The sequence below is a fragment of the Sarcophilus harrisii genome, chromosome 1 (assembly GCF_902635505.1).
Source record: "Sarcophilus harrisii chromosome 1, mSarHar1.11, whole genome shotgun sequence".
Lineage (NCBI taxonomy): Eukaryota > Metazoa > Chordata > Mammalia > Dasyuromorphia > Dasyuridae > Sarcophilus > Sarcophilus harrisii.
In genome coordinates this window covers 84,521,532-84,538,262 of record NC_045426.1, presented here as the reverse complement: position 1 = coordinate 84,538,262, position 16,731 = coordinate 84,521,532, and the positions used below count along the sequence as shown (strand labels likewise).

Below are 16,731 nucleotides of genomic sequence, written 5' to 3'. Positions count from 1 at the left end.
CCCCGCCCCGCCCCGCCCCGCAGCTGATTGGGTCCTTCCGGATAGAAAAGTGTCTCCGCTCCTGGACTCCGGCGAGCCGCTTCCATGGAGCGACAGGTACGGGCTCGGCGCGCGTCAGCCCCGGCTGCGGCTCCGGCTCCGGCTCCGGCTCGGCTCTCCCCGGCTCGGCAGCCGCGGCCTGACCCGTGTGTTCCCCCCGCGCAGGTGCAGATGAGCGAGCTGGAGGAGGCCACGGCGCTGTACCGCGCGCTGAGCCGCCACCCCGCGCTGGTCACCGCCGGCCTGGGCCCGGAGATCACCACCCAGTACGGCGGCAAGTACCGCACGGTGCACACAGGTGCCGCGGCGGGGGCCCGACGGGGCGGGGCCGCGGGGGGGGGGAGGGGCTCGCAGGCTCACGGCGCCGGCGGGGGCTGCCCGGGCTGAGGAAGTGCCCATGTGTGCGTGCGTGTGCGTGCTCCGGAGGGGGCACGGAGGGGGCTTGGAAGCCCGGATACGGAGCGGGGCCGGGCGGCTTCGGGAGAGGGGGGATTCTGGCTGCGGGCTAGCTGCGCCAAGAGGGCCGAGGCAGGTGCCCGGGAGGCTGGGTTTGGGGAGACGTGCGGGAGGCAGAGCATTTCTGCGCCGCTCCCTCCCTGCAAGCGCTCTCCCTTGCGTCTCTCGTCCAGTGACGGGGGTTGGACTAGAGGAAACTAAACTCTCTTCGTCTGTAATCCTCTTATTGGTCTCCTTCTCTGAGGGCCTGAAGTCCTTCACAGCCACGGGGGAAGGGGGAGGAATGGGGCTGGGCGGGGATGCCCGAAGGAAGAACCTTGCCGGGCCGGGGCTGCAGATTCTGGGCTTCCCCTTACAGAATGGACTCAGCGAGACCTGGACCGGATGGAGAGCATCCGGTTCTGCCGCCAGTACCTCGTGTTCCACGACGGTGGCTCTGTGGTGTTTTCTGGACCTGCGGGCAACAGCATTGAAACCAAGGGGGAGTAAGTGTTAGGGGAGCCCCAGTTCCTCCCTCTGCAGTGATACTTGTTCAGAAGTTCCTAATTCTCCTTCTCCCAGGGGGTCACTTCTGGCCTACATCCCTGGGACGTATCCCAGTAGCCGCCTGGATAAGCTAGCTGCTTCTACTTTCATATTTTCTCCTAGTAGTTCCCTCTGACCTGATGCCTCTTACAATTTTATTTACAAAGTATTTACTAAATGCCCAACTATTTGCAGGGCCATTCTGTGAGAGGTAAGTCTACCTTCCCAGAGTTTACAGTTTATTTTGACAGAATTTTTAAAGGTAAAAGAATGAGAGAAAAACTATTGCTAGACTGTTTAGCATTAGCTTTTAATTGTTTCAGAAGATGCTCCTTCTCATCTTCTCCAAGAATCTTGAAAGTCATTCAAAAGTGCCATTTAAAAACTTTTATCTGTTCTTGCCTACTCTTTCATACTGACAGAACTGGGTTTTGCCCTCATTGAAAGCTCTAGACCTCAACTTTTTCTTGATCAATCTACTTGCCTTCCCACACATCCTGAGCCCCAGGATCAATAATATCGTTGCTTTTTTTTTCATTAGCATCCAAAACTTCATGATTCACTTATCCTTTTATTAATCAGTTAAATGGTATATAGATTATAATTAAGTCTATGAATTAAGTCTTGAAGGTTAGGTTGGATTTAGATATTTGTCTGAATTTATGTTTCATATTATGTTTTTCTGTGAGAGGTCCCAGCCTTATAATAAGCTACTTTTTTTAAAAATCAGATTTTATTTTTTTAATGAATAAAATTCCAATTTCTCTCCTTCACCTAACTCTTCATTCATCCCACTCAAAAAAAGAAAAAGAAAAACAAATTCTTGCAGCAGATATGCTTGGTTCAGCAAAATTCAGGAAGGAATTACCTTTTGATAAGAATTCTTTTCTGGCCTGGCAACTCCCCAACTGACCGACCTAACTTTGGGCAGGCTCAGGAGTCAGCTGGTCATGCTGTTCCCACAGGCTGCTGAGCAGAGATTCCCCCTCTGGGGCACTGAAGGCTGTGCTTCGAAAAACTGGGAGTTCAAAGGCTGGGGAAGAGAAACAGTTCCTGGAGGCAAGTCTCTCAGTGACCTTGGCACTTGCTCTGGAATTTGGTTAATTGCCACTGGGTGTTGTGCCTCTAAGTCCGGGTAGCAAGATTAGGCTTTATCTTTAACTGGGTGGAGGGTTCTTCTTGAGGACCAGAGTAAGAGAGCATCTTGTAGATAAGGCATGTATCTGAAAGCGGGTGGAAAAAGCAGTCCTGGGGAGCTTACCTTGCCACAGAAAATGACTAAGGCCAATAATAATAATTAATAATAATGCTCCTATTTTTGGAGAAGAAAGGAGACTGGCTGATGTAGTAGATGAAGGGGATCAGGTTGGGACTTTTCATTCTGTCTTCATATTAGGTTTGGGAAAAGAATTGTAAGCTGAAGAGCATCAACCTAACAGCGCTGGAGAAGCATGGGATTGTGTATGAGGATGGTGAGATTCCATAAGAGTGATAATACTAATAATCACTCACACTAATGGACTACTTTATTATTATAAGTTGAAAGTCAGCCTAATCTAGAGCCTGGAGAAGGGGTTGAAGGGCAGCCACCCATAAGGGAGGGATGGGAAATGACTGTAAAATCCAGAACTAGGCAAGATCCAGATACTTTTGTTCTCCTCTCTCTTAGATTGTTTTGGGTGTCTTTCCTGGTCACATTCAGAAAGCCACATTCTCTATGTGGCTGAGAAGAAACGTCCCAAGACAGAATCTTTCTTCCAGACCAAAGCCGTAGAGCTCAGTGATGAAGAGACAACCAAGCCAAAGAAACAGGACCAAGCAGTCAAGGTGCAGAACTGATACTTTGTCACTGCATTTCTTGGCTTAAAGGGAGGCCTTCCTAACCCATCTTTTCTATAACATAACCAGGATTCAGTGTGATAACTTTAAGACAATAGTTAAAAGAGAAATGTTCAGTTCTGCACACATAGGTTATTGCACACAAGGTTATTGAATAACTGATCAAAACTAGTTTGAGAGTGTTTTTTTTTTTTTTTTTTTTTGGTGGTATCTGGGTTTTAAGAGTGTTGGGGGGGGTTTGTTGGTGTTTATTTTTTATTTTGTTGTTGTTTGTTTGTTTGTTTTTAGGGAGATCAGTATATATTTCATGAAGACTGGGGAGAAAATTTGGTTTCCAAAAGCATCCCAGTCCTGTGTGTTCTGGATATTGAAAGTGGGAACATCTCAGTGCTAGAGGGAGTCCCAGAGAATGTTTCCCCAGGACAGGTCAGTACAGCATTCTCCTTTTGAGGATGATCATCTGAGGGTTTGGAAACAGGACCCATTCAGCACTAAAAGCATGACAGGGACTGCCTTCATACTTGAACTCCTAAGTGTTGATGAATTGTGAAATTGTGTGTGCGTGTGTGTGTGTGTGTGTGTGTGTGTGTGTGTGTATGTGTGTGTGTGTGACAAACCTCAGTGAACCCTGGCTTCTTGGTGACTTTGTAGTTCTGGTCATACTTCCCCTGGCTCATGCCAGTTGACCTGTTGCTCTGAGTTTGGTTTTATGTGTCACATAGGCATTCTGGTCTCCTGGTGACACTGGTGTGGTGTTTGTGGGCTGGTGGCATGAGCCTTTCCGACTAGGAATGCGTTTTTGTACCAACCGCAGGTGAGAAGAATGGGAACAGATTGATTGGGCAAGGCTGGTCTAACTTCTCCTTGAGATCCCTATACTTGGCTTGGCTACTTGCTCTGAACTGGAAGCTGGGGGCCTGGGTCTTTCTGTACTCTGGTGGTTACCTGTCAGCTCCCCTCCAATGTATTGTTAAGGGGGTGAAGGAGTAATGGGGATAGGAAGGCTCCAAGCTGAGGAATTTAGGATCTCTCTGGTGGTTCCAGGTCGGCTCTGTTCTATGTAGACCTCACCGGTGGCAAATGTGGTAAGTGACCTATTTATTGTGTCCTATACATTTATCTTTCTACCAATTTAGATCTTTTTTTTTTTCAATTTGAATCCCTAAGCAGAATGAGAAATAAGAATATTTACTATTAGAGATCTTTCACAAAATTCTCATTTTATGAGTAACATAATTCAAAGACTAAATCCTACATGCAAAACACCACTAATTTCAGTAGCAACAATTCAATATAAAAACAAAACATTTCATAATTATCCAGCCGTGCCCACCTTTTAAATCTTGTGGGAGTCCAGTGTTGTGCCTTTTTTCCAGTGTATGGAATGTGCCCTTTCTCATATCTTCTTTCCTGTCCCAGAGCTCCTCTCTGATGACTCCATGGCTGTGTGTTCCCCGAGACTGAGTCCAGACCAATGCCGTATCATCTATTTGCGGTACACAAACCTCAGTCCCCATCAGCAGTGCAGCCAGTTGTGCTTGGTGAGTCTGGAATAAGCCTGACACCGAGTGTTGAGATGAGGGAGTCAGCTACTGCCTCTGAGTCTCACCTCTCTAGAGGTCATCTTGAATATGTCTTATATCATGGTATCTGTACTGGTGAATGATCACTTCTTGTTGCTCAGCTAAAGGCCATGGTGGATCATTGAGTTCTGCAAAATCCACATACTGAGCATGAACAGTAATAGCTACCGACATTTGGTATCATATTAATATATGTCCTTCTAGAAGATAAACTTGTAAAGTAAAATTGTTTCATTTGTTGTATTTTTATCTTCAGTGCCTAGCACATTGCCTGGGTCATAGTAGGTGCTTTAATAAATGTGAATGGATTGATTTAGCATATCCTGGAACATATCTATGCATCGTCTCTTTGAACTGGAGGTACACCCCTAAGCAATGAGGGAAAATCGGTTTAGGGCAAAGATTCTTCTTGTCTGTTAGTTTGAAGAGCTCTCACTAAATCACACTTGGCAGTTTTGGGTTGTCTTTTTATTTGGGTGTTTAGAAATAAATACTCATAATGAGGGACTACTACCCTAAGAAGCACCTGTAAGCCTATATTAACATCTGGGTACAGTAGGAAAGATCTTTCTAGATTATAGGTAGGCAAATGTTATTAGAGACAGTCAGCATTCCTCCTTATCTCTAACACTAACCTCCAAGGCCTTTCTGAGCCGTGTTAAGAGATGGGCTCTAGTCTCTCATGGGCCGGATGCTGAGACCCAGGTGGAATTGGCCTGGAAGCCCATTTAGGTGGATATATGAAACTCTGTCTGCTAAGATGTGACCATTTTCACACTTTCTTTCAGTATGACTGGTACACAAAAGTCACCTCGATCGTGGTGGATGTTGTGCCCCGACAATTGGAAGGTGAGACACTGTTAACCTATAATTACTAGTTTGAGGACTGTGACTTGTGGGGCACAGCTAGCTGGCCATCTCTCTGCGGTAGTTTTGGGAACAGGATGTTTTAAGATCTTGGAGTATTTGATCATATCTATTTCCATCCCTAAACTTTCCCTTTTCATTATTTGCTATCATCCAATTTCATACCAGAATTCTGCTAATGCCTTTGTGGCAGAGCCGCAACCTTCTCTCGAACCATAGATTCTCATTATCTCCTGGGAGCACAACTTAATTAGTTTTTCTTTTCCTTAAACTGATGCTTAATCCCAGCAACTCCCCTCGCTCCGAGCCCCTTGTCCTCGCTTATGGCTATAATTTCTATGTTCCATTTGCCACTCTTTGGCAAATCCCTGTCACATTTGCTTACACAGACCTATCTTTTGTGAGGATTTGTACAGTATTAAACCTACCCCACTCCTCTCTCATGATCGCTTGGGTGAGAAGAAAAAAGGCCTCAACAGTTGTATTATTACAGCTCTTCCTAGCAGAAGCATAGTCATTGTCTAACTTCCTACTGCAACACAAAATGGTGACTTTGTCACTGGACAGGTCCATCTAGTCCTTCCTCCTTACAGATAAGGAAGTAGTCGCAGGGACAGAAAAAGATTTGCCTGAGGTCACACAAGTAAGGAGCACAGCCAGCATGCATACCTCAGATCTCTAGATTTTAAACCCAATATCATTTCCATTACAACATTCTGCCTTTCAGGAGCTGAGTTTTGGGGTAGAGCCCCATGCTTTATACAATTCCATTCAGCACTAGGTTTCTGAGGCTACAGAGACAAAATAAATGGCTCTTGCCCAGCAAGCTTATACTCTTCTGGACAAATGTAAAACAAGCTAACAGATCACTAATAACTTTAGGAGTTCAGGGAAGTCTTCATGAAAGAGTACACCCAAATAAATATAAAACAAGGTAACAGATCATTAACAGCTTTAGGGGTTCAGGGAAGTCTTCGTGAAGGGTGATACTGGCTGACAGAAAGGAGTCACCAAAAGATTCTACCTTCTAGAAGAAGTACCACCAAGGGAAAGTGCACTCAGGAAATGGCATTTTCAGTGTGTGAGATAGCAGTCACACAATTTAGCTGGATCAGAGGATGCTGAAGAGGACGGATGTGACATCAGATTGGGAAGGAGGATTGGAGTCAGTTTTGAGAGATCCACACAGAATTGGCTTGGCTGGAATGAATGTCACTGGCATGGAAGCCCCTAGCTTGAGGGGCTGTGGGTCCCACTGAGGCAGAGCTTGTAGGGCAACATGGGCTCTGGATGCCCAAGTCGTCTTCTTGTTAAGGAGGGGTGACTGGCTTCTGTCATCTGAGTTGAGTAGCTTTTTAAGGAAACCTCTTCTGGTTGGGATGTTGTACCTTGGAAATGTCATTTTACAGGCCTTGAGAGACAGTAGTAAGGCTTACTTCCATTTCCCTCCATCTCCCTTGGGAGAGAGGTTGGCAAAGTTCTTACCTCAATATTCCAGCAGCTGCTGTAGCTACTTCAGGGGAGTCCTTTGTAGGGAGGATCACTAATCAGTCATTGGATAAGGGCCTATTTGTGCTTGTCAGCTCTGACCATATGCTAGACTTACCTGCTTGCTTTAGATTTCTGCATGAATTTGACAAGTTTTCAGAGGCAGAGGCACCAAAGGGAGAGATTGCTATCTGTACTTACCTTGCTGGGTGAGTGTGAAGAAAGTGATTGGCAAACACTAAAGCTGTGCAGAAATGCAGGCTCCTGCTGCTGTTTCTCCTCACTGCAAGGGAATTCAACAAGATGCTACTGTGCAATACTCACCAGAGGCAGGGAATATGCAGAGAATGGACTTGCTTCACAACAGCACTGTGTGGAAGGTGTGAATTAGCCGCTGTCTAAGCAGCCTTCCTGTTGTCTCCTGTTTCAAAAATGCAAGATCTGGCTTTGGAGGAGTGTAGGTTAGACCTAGATTCAAAGACCACAAATTATATTCTTGGTTGAAAAGAAAACTCTTTTATGGCCTTTATCAGTTCGTCCTATGTTGAGTTGTTCTTTTCTAGAAAAATGTAACCAAGTAACAACTTCATTACTTAGAGGTAGCAGTAGGGTTGGTCAGGCCTAACCCAGCTAGGCCTGAGCAGCCCTAGCTGCTATTGTGACTAGAAATAGTCCTGTCTCTGGGGATAGAAAATATACATTAGAATGAAGCTTTGCAGGGCTTGGGGCCTTGAAATTCTTTAGATGGAAGACCTGTCCCAAGAGGCTCACTGGGTTGCTAAGTCCTCCTTTTTGCCCCTGTATTTTGCATCTTGTATTATGAGGCTTTTCTAGAAACTTAAAGCCCCTCATCTGCAGAAAAGGAGTCCCTTTCTCTAGATTGTACCCTTTTCCTCTTACAATACTAACACCTTGTAATCCTGATCAGCCACTTGCTACCTCTGCCCAGAGATCCCATCTGGTCAGGGCTTACATTCAGCTTTCGTGGCATGATCTCAGAATTACCTGGGTGATTCTGGGTGTGCCTTTGGTCAACACCTTAGGTTCATCTTGTATGCAGATAAAGCCACTGATATTAGACATAAACACATGTACACTATACACGGAGGGATAGAGATTGACCCTGTGATTTCATAGGTGAGGTTGCAACAAGTGCCAAGCACTGGGCTAGGTTTTTCATAAGCATCATTTCATTTGATCCTTTCAATAATCTCGTAAATTATATGCTGTTATCCCCAGTTTATATTTGAAGAAACTGAGGCAGGCTTGGTTAGGAGATCTGTCAGGATGAGACAGCTAGTATGTATCAAAAGCCAAATATGAATATGAAACCAGCTCTTCTTCATTCAAAGTCCAGTGCGCTCTATCCACCACACCACCTTACTGCCTCTCTTACATACACACATGTTGTATGTGCATTAAATATGATTTTACTTATATGATAATCAACCCTTGTTTAGGAATATATTCTAAATCATTTTAAGAGTTTTTAATGTTACTGTGCAACTTAAGCTTCAGGAGGATTAAGTGGTATCTGGGCTCCACTTTTGTATAGCAAAAGTCTAGCTGTTCAGAGAGAATCAATAACAATAGCACTCACTCATCCAGTGCTTTAAGGCTCACCACATGTTTCTGTATAAGTATTAATAACCTCATTTTACTGATTAGGAAAGAAATGTCCTCAGTTACTCTGTTAAGAAGTATGGAAACTCCAAATATAGAAAAATTGGCAAAAATTATGATTTAGGTTTTGTTACAGGATGCCCCATAAACGTATACCTGTTTATAGGCTCTATTTCATGCCCAGACTTCTATGCAGTTAGTTTAATAGGATTGTTCTTAATTATTCTAGAAACTAAGTTTGTCTCAGCACCAATTTTTGAGATGAGAAAATGGAAGTCCCAAAATCTTAAAGGGGAAAACATCAGAATTCAGGCCAACAGGAGGGTTCTTTCCCTAAACAAACTCCAAAGCTGCCCATATTCCTTTTTTGTGCTATGCAGTGAAGATGCTCTACTTCCATTTTTTTTTCTCACCTTAAAACTCTTATCCACCTTAGGACCCTGATAGTCTTCAGCCAGATTTCTAAGAAACTCTGTGAAGATTGCTTTTTCTTGTCCTGAATGGGCCCTTCTCTTACCCAGGGATTAATTCCAGCCCCAAATAGTATATCTCTTTCTCTCCTTGGTTAGTTTTTAATCCTGCAGGACTAGCTGTTTTCTACATTCACCTCCTCAGCCAGACTTGGTTCCAAAGGTACATAAGTGGAAATAGAATTCACTTTCTTATCCTCTTGTCTTTTCATTCCTTTCTGAGCACTGAAGCAGACAAGAGTCTCCAAGTGTTCCTCCATCTCTTGAGTCCTAAGCTTCCTTTTCAGAGGCCTAAACTTTTATTCCTTGGGTAGTGAAAAAGCTGTTGAAAGTCATGTGTTTTTACCATCTAGGGGAGGGGGTGGGGGGAAGAAGGGGGAAAATTGGAACAAAAGTTTTGGCAATTGTTAATGCTGTAAAATTACCCATGCATATAACTTGTAAATAAAAAAGCTATAATAATTTTAAAAAAAAGTCATGTGTTTTCTAAGATGTTATTACAGATCTGATTTTTTTCTTTAGGTTCCTTTTGTGGAATCTTCTGTAGCCTGTTGCCTTTGGGATGCTGGTCAGCTGATAGTCAGAGAGTTGTCTTTGATTCTGGCCTGCGGAGCCGACAGGTGAGAAGGATCTTGTTACATTGTACATTTAGTATTAGGCAACATGCTGTACTTGGAAATGGCATCTCTTGTCCTTGCTGGGGCCCTTGAAACTAGTTATATATTGACTTAACTAATCCTTGCCCAGGTTTTAAGTGACAACTGAACCATTCTCATTTAATACTTTTAAATTATGATTTGTCTCAGAAGGAGTTGAATTTTTAGAGGGAATGAGAAAGGAGAAGAAAATTCTTGTCTAGCTCTCACTTTCTTATCCCTGGGTTCCCAGTGTTAGGGCTTAGGAGGATGTCTCCTTAGCACATCCCACATAGCTGACTTCTGAGTGAGGGAGAAGTAAAGTGGAACCAGTGAGACAGTAGTTAGCCTCCCTTCTCCCTCAGGCTTTATCTTTTCTTAAAAGCTGCCAGCACTTCCTATAGGTAAATATCTCATTCTCTAAGTTTTTCTGCCTCTAGAGAATGATGGTGATGATATTGGATTCAGAAGGAGAATTTGTGTTCTTTTTTCTTGCCAGTCAGAGACCAAGACAGCCATAGGGAGACAGAGGATCTAGGGCAAGGATGGGGAACCTTGTTTCTGCCAAGGGACATTGGATATTTATAACATCGTTCACAAGCCGTACAAAATTATCAATTTAAAAACTCAAGCAGTGGGAAGTTGTTGTACCCTAATGTTCAGCTCATCATTTTCTGTGATTGGCTTAGTAGGGCCAGACCAAATGATATTGCAGACCTTGTGCAACCCATGGCACAAATGTCCCCACCTGTGAACTAGTGCTATTAGCACTTGCATTTTACCGATGTTCAGAGACCCAGAGAAGTGAAACAGCCTGCCCAAAGTCACACAGATAGGAGGTGCCAGAGCTGACATGAAAAAGCAGGCCTCCAGAGTCCAGCCTCAGGGTTCTTTTCATTACATTCAGCATCAGGCACATAGAGGCAACTGCCCACTTGAGGACAATGAAAGATATTGTGAACTATGAAGATTGTATCCTTTTAGACCACTAGGAACTAGAGAAATACAAAACATCATTGTAAAAAATACTCACTTGGTATTGAGCTCATGCTCTAACCTGGAACTATTCTTTGTCCCTTTTTTTTCCTACAGGATCTATTTGCAGTGAATACCCAAACGGGCAGTATGACCTCCCTGACAACTGGTAGGGCATGGAAAGTGAATGAGTTAGTTCAGTGCTCTCCAAAAATTGAGAGTTCAAAGTCACTATGATCCCCTGGGCAGCACATTCTGATTTACTATTGGGCAAGGGGTATGAGCTGCTCCAACAGGTGCTGGGCTTTCATATGCTCCAAATTAGCCCTCCAACCTCATCTTTCTTTGATATTTTTATTTTTCATTGGAAAAAAAAAGCAAATGGTATTGTCAAGCAAAACAAATTTCCCAAATAACCATGTCCAAAAATAGTTCTCATTCATTGAACACCTGTGTATCCCCAGCCCTGTGCTAGCCAACTGAATTGTTGAATACAAATGTGAGATCTGGTCTCTGTCTTAATGCCTTCATAGTCTGTTTGGAAAAACCAGCAAACACAGGAAAAACAGCCCAACAGTATCTGTCAAAAATAATTAAGTACTAAATATTTAATACAGACTCTGTGCCTGATTTTAGAGATACTGGCACGGTATTGAGGGTAGGGAAAGTGCAAGTCTGCCTTGAACTCAGCACATTTGAAAGGTCTATTTAGTAACTGAACCTAACTTTGTTCCAGGGCTAGGGCAGTGGTGAGGCATTTGTGTCTAAGGGTCCCTTAGCCCCCTTTTGCTGCTTTCTAGGATTGCCTCTGGGAAGCTGGAAGCTGCTCACAATTGACCAAGACCTCATGCTAGTTCAGTTTTCCACTCCCAACCAACCACCAAGCTTGGTAAGTACTTCAGATGCCTTTGAAATGGGGAAAAAAACAGAATCACAATTCCACTGGGGAAGGATCGGATCTGGACATTTAGACAGTTATTGTTCTTCCCTCAATTTCTACTTCTTTTTGATTTCTCCAAAGTTTCAAGACATATTAGCATAAGCCTAGTAGATTTTAATAAAACCCATCCAGGTCTGTGTGTGATGGGTCTCTTACATGGAGAGAACCATATAATTCCTCTTTTAGACCAAAAAGGGACAGTTTCTCTCGGCAGAAGAGGCTCTCTGTTGTCCTGCCCCTGAGGCTGGAACGAGAGACAGTGGTGGTACTCCCACCATAACAGGGGGACTCGCAGAAGATGACGGCACGATCACCTTTCTTTCAGAGCAAAAGCCAGAAGCTTAGATCAGGAGGAGGTCAGATGTGTCCTTCCAGACGTCTCAAGTCTGACAACGTAGGACTGGTTAGCAGAGAGGCTGGACTGGGCACATAGAGATTTCTGGGCCAGACCCATCCTCGAGGATATGTTTTAAGCTTCTAGTCACACTCTATAGTTCGACCTTGAGGCTCAAACTAAGGCTTAATTGAAGAGGAAAGCATGTCTCAACAAGGTCCTTTGACCTTGCTATGAAATGTCTGTCACATGCTCGCTGCCTAGTTCCCACCATTTCATTTCAAACTTGAGAAGTCTGATCCAATGGTAAATTTTAAGACTTCAACTGAAGAAACAGATTCTTCTGTAACAGGTTTTCTCCCCTTGGTAGAAAGTGGGCTTCCTGCCTCCTTCAGGGAAGGAGCAAGAGATCCACTGGGTAACCCTGGAAGATGCAGAATCCATCCCAGAAATCACTTGGGCCATCCGTGTCCTGAAACCACCTCCTGAGCAAGAGAACCCAAAGTACCGTGAGTGAGCGGGAGTCGTCCAGGGAGGGGAATCGGGACACGCTAGCCCCAGGAGGGGGTGGCACTGCAGGGGCAGGATCCCCTGGATGGGCAGAAGTGGACTCCTTCAAATTCCATGAAGTGACCAGCCCTTCCACATACTCTCTGTTCCCGACCCTGAGGGGCTTCTTTGGTGGATCTGGCTGTGTTTCCCTTGTATGCCACAGGCAAAAATCCCCGGGAACTCTGAGTTTGCTGTTCCAATGCAGTGCGACATTAGTGACTCTTCAGATTTTGCCTCATAACTTAGCGGCTTTTGTATGCCATTGTTGTGACGATGCTGATATTTCAGTATGTCGTAACTTTACAAGCTCATTTGCCGTGAGCCGACTCCAGGACTGCTTCAGACTCAGAACATAGACCGGCCCAGCTAGAAGAGATTATAGAACATCATGTAGACCCAGCCCCTCATTTTACAAGTGGGAAAACTGATTCCCAGAGTGAGGAGTAACGCAGTTTTCTTCTCTGCCCAAGGTTTCATGAGGGCTGCTCAGTTCTAACAATCAAAGCTTAATATGGTGACAGAGTATCTCACGGGCCCAAGGGTCAGGACCCACGTATTCAGGAAACTGCAGGCCAGCTAGGTGAGGCATGTAGCATGGCAGGGTCCCCCGCAGAAGACAGGGAAAGCAGCAAGATGAAAGTTTATGGCACCCCCATGGCGGGCAGACCCCTGGGCATAGGCAGGAGGGTGGCTTCTGGCTCCTGCCACATCAGAGCTCTGCACATGGGCTGGGGAGGGGGGCCTGGCCCTTGGGAGCCTCACGTCTACCAGCCCAGGCTCCAGAGAACTATAGGCCCAAAGTCAGGCCTCGTGCTGTGGTGGTGGTCAAGAGCTCTCCCCCATGGTCACCGAGGTTTGCCCTGAGACTGCTGCCTCCTTCCCTGTTGCTCTGGGAGAACAGGCCCAGCCTCCAGGGAGCCTGTTGGCAGCCTTTGTCTGAGTGCCTTCCTGGGTCTCTGCTCTCTGGGCTTCTCCCCAGCGAGGGGAGGGTGGTGTAGCCCTTTTGGCGAGTTGTTGGGCCCTTTTCTCTGAGTCCTTCTCCAAGAATCTGTGGTATTTCCTTCCATGGAAGCCCGGCTTTTGGCTTGGCAAATTCATGACCTCTAAGAACATTCTTCGAAATGTTGAGCTTTCTCTAGCTGACTGTCCTGGTTTTTTCCCTTGTAGCTGGCCTTGACTTTGAAGTGATCCTCCTGCAGCCCCCCAGAAAAGCTGAGAAGTCCCAGGTTCCCCTGGTGGTCATGCCTCATGGTAAGCCTCCCACTCTCCCCGCCTCACATCCCCTCTCCTCTGGAGCTCCTCACGCCTAACTTCACCCTGTCTCCTAGGGGGACCCCATTCATCTTTTGTGGCAAGCTGGATGCTGTTCCCTGCTGTTCTCTGTAAGATGGGCTTTGCTGTCCTGCTAGGTGAGTGAGGACCTGGAGGCAGCATCCCTGTCCGGATGAGGCCAGGGGATTGTGCAGCATCTTCTACTGGACCGTGACTGGCTCCCCTCAGAAATGGAGCCGGGTCCTCTGCTTTCCAACCCAGAACTCTTCTTATACTACACTTTATACTACGTTGTCCAATTGTAAATTCTAAATGAGTGCTAACACTTAGGAAAAGTGCTAATACTTATTTGAATAAGCAGCACAAGGAACTTGAGGAAAAATGTAATACTCCCAAGATGTGCAGACCCCTTCTATGCTACAAGGGTAGCCCTGATCTTCCTATGGGTACTGGACAAGGGTATTGCCCTGATCATCTCAAGTCTCTCCCTCTGTTTGCAGTGAACTATCGAGGTTCCACAGGCTTTGGACAGGATAGCATCTACTCCCTCCCTGGGAATGTGGGAGACCAAGATGTGAAGGATGTTCAGGTATGAAATGAGCAGGTATAGGAAGTATAGTTACCCCTGGAGGGGATGAAAAGCTGGCTCCTTGGCCCCAAGATAAGCTCAGCTTGGAGCTTGTGGTCTGCCCCAGGCCTTGGCTGGAGACCGCCTCTTTGTGCTGTGCATAAAGGGACTAAAGCTCCCTTTTTGAACCATCTTCTATGGGGCCCATACCACAGAGTTTCCCTGCCATTGTTCCTTGCCCCCTTGACTAACAGTGTCTGAGGCCTGTGGTCTGTCAGGCCTCTCAGCCTTCTGCTCCCTCATCCAGGTTCTCCTGGGCAGCCATTGCCCTGTTGACTAACAGTCCATCTCTGCCACAGGGATGTGCTCTCCCTCTTCTTGTTTAAAGGGAATGGCAGCTCATGTCCTTTGGTTACGTGCTAGCCAGGGCCTAAGAGAAATAGCTGAGCCTCAATCCTTTCCCTGTGGGTCGCAGCCCTCCTCGTGGAGGGGCAGAAAGTCCAGGGAAGATCTGCCACAGCTCTTCCTTCTCTGCTATTGCAGTTTGCCGTGGAACAGGTGCTCCAGGAGGAGGAGTTTGATAGGAATCGAGTGGCTCTCATGGGGGGATCCCATGGGGGCTTCCTGTCTTGCCACTTGATTGGCCAGTATCCAGACTCCTACAGGGCCTGTGTAGCTAGGAATCCTGTCATCAATGTGGCATCTATGTTCTGCTCTACTGACATTCCTGACTGGTGAGTGTGCCCTGCACCCCAGGGGGTGGGGGGAGAGCCAACTCTGACCCCATGCCCCCCTCCTCTGGCAGTATCAGCTTCACCCCCAAAGGTCAGAGAAGGATTGCCTTCTTACTGCGCATCCAACAGACCGGGGTTAATATGACTGAGAAGGAAGCCCCTAGGCCTCAGACCCATTCCAGCAGCATCTGCTAGAGGATTCCAGATATTCCTGGCCTCCTGAGTGAAGGACCCTGTGATCAGAGGGACAGTCCCCCTCCGTACCCATAGGAAGAAAACTGACTAGGTGGGATTTTTCTCAAACCCCCCCCCCCCCCATGAAGCTAGTTGAGGGAAAAGACCAACCAGAATTGCTCCATCCTCTCCCTCTGCTCTGTGTAAGAAGTCCGAAGAAAGAAGCTGAGAGTGCAGTGCTCAGTCTGGCCTTTCCACAGGTGCATGGTAGAAGCAGGCTTTCTCTACACTTCTGATTGCCTCCCTGACCCCACCACCTGGGCAGAGATGCTGAACAAATCGCCAATCAAGTATGCTTCTCAGGTGCGGTACCTCCTCCTGCCTCCCACCTTCACCAGGCTAGCAGCCGGGCCACAGGCAAAAGCACTGTTCCGCCTTTCCTCCCCAGGTTAAGACGCCCCTTCTCCTCATGCTTGGCCAAGAAGACAAACGCGTCCCTTACAAACAGGGTATGGAGTACTACCGGGCTCTCGTAGCCAGGAAGATACCTGTGCGGTGAGTGTAGATCGCCTCCTCTCTGGGAACTGACTGGTGGGTCCCAGGAGCCTGGGAGTTCTGAATTAAGTGATTGGGTCACCCCTTGGGAGCAGCCCCCTGCCAGGGAGGAAGGCTGCATCTGTGAGATGTCCTGTGTCCTCCAGGTTCTTGCTGTATCCCAGGAGCAACCACTCCCTCTCTGAGGTGGAAGTGGAATCTGACAGCTTCATGAATGCCGTCCTTTGGATGCGAACGCACCTGGAGTGCTGAGGAGCAGGGAGCAAGGTCGGGCCCCTGCCCATCCGGCCCTGGCCCTTCTCTCTTAACCCTGTGCTGTGATAACGCAATACTGACATTTCCGTTAGCCGAGCTGTCTTAACAAGGGATTCATAATGAGCTAAAGAGGAGGATCCTGATGTAGCCCCCCCCAGGCTGTGTGCACTATAACCCTTCCCAGGCAGAAGGGAGATGAGGATTCCCACTAACCTGTCTGGCCAAAGAGTAGACATAGACCTTCAGCTGAACCAGCAAGGAACCATCTGTGCTTCCCACCCAGGCTTACAGGGTGGGCCTGTCCAGCCTGATTCCATCTTGGAGGACAGTGTGGGGGTGCAAAGGGGGCACTTCTGTATATTTTGATATGCTAACTTGCAAAGTTGCTCTTTGGGGTTGAGTTTGGGCACTTTCCATAAGCCCTAAGGGCAGGTCCTAGTGCTAAGCCCTAAGGGCTGGTCCTAGTGCTAAGCCCTTGTCTTGGTGCTTTAGGGGATGCTTTTTAGGAAGCCAGAAGCAAGATGTAGAGAGAAGAGCATTTGGCCCATTTCCTCATCTGCTAAATGCGAGGTTTGAACTGAATCTCCCAGAGGCCATCTAGCTAATTCCTGTCTCCCATACCTGACTCTAGTTGGCCCCTAAGACTAGGTACTAAACCCATTGTGGACCACAAGTCCTGACAGCACTCAGCAGAGGTATGTGTTAATAAACATGACCCTGGTGAAAAGATGACTTTCTGGGCTTCTTTTCTTGTGAGAATAGTAGGAGTTATCCTCCAGAGCCTTGGTGAAGGCTGAATGGCACAGGCTCCCACCCTCGAGCCCGGACCTCTGCCAGTAGTGAGGTG

At 46.6% G+C, this 16,731-nt stretch overlaps 1 protein-coding gene across 1 annotated transcript; it reads left to right on the top strand.

Moving 5' to 3' along the window:
- APEH (acylaminoacyl-peptide hydrolase) lies at positions 1-16,613 on the top strand. Its single transcript, XM_031959135.1, has 22 exons — positions 1-96; positions 205-337; positions 854-980; positions 1,986-2,079; positions 2,417-2,492; positions 2,690-2,847; positions 3,148-3,285; positions 3,582-3,673; positions 3,904-3,944; positions 4,279-4,400; positions 5,231-5,291; positions 9,413-9,510; positions 10,618-10,669; positions 11,301-11,389; positions 12,145-12,283; positions 13,494-13,577; positions 13,655-13,735; positions 14,099-14,187; positions 14,710-14,900; positions 15,335-15,437; positions 15,523-15,629; positions 15,776-16,613. The coding sequence occupies exons 1-22, from the start codon at positions 85-87 to the stop codon at positions 15,879-15,881; spliced, it is 2,193 nt and encodes a 730-aa protein (XP_031814995.1). The 5' UTR covers positions 1-84; the 3' UTR covers positions 15,882-16,613.
- The last annotated feature ends 118 nt before the right edge of the window (positions 16,614-16,731 follow it).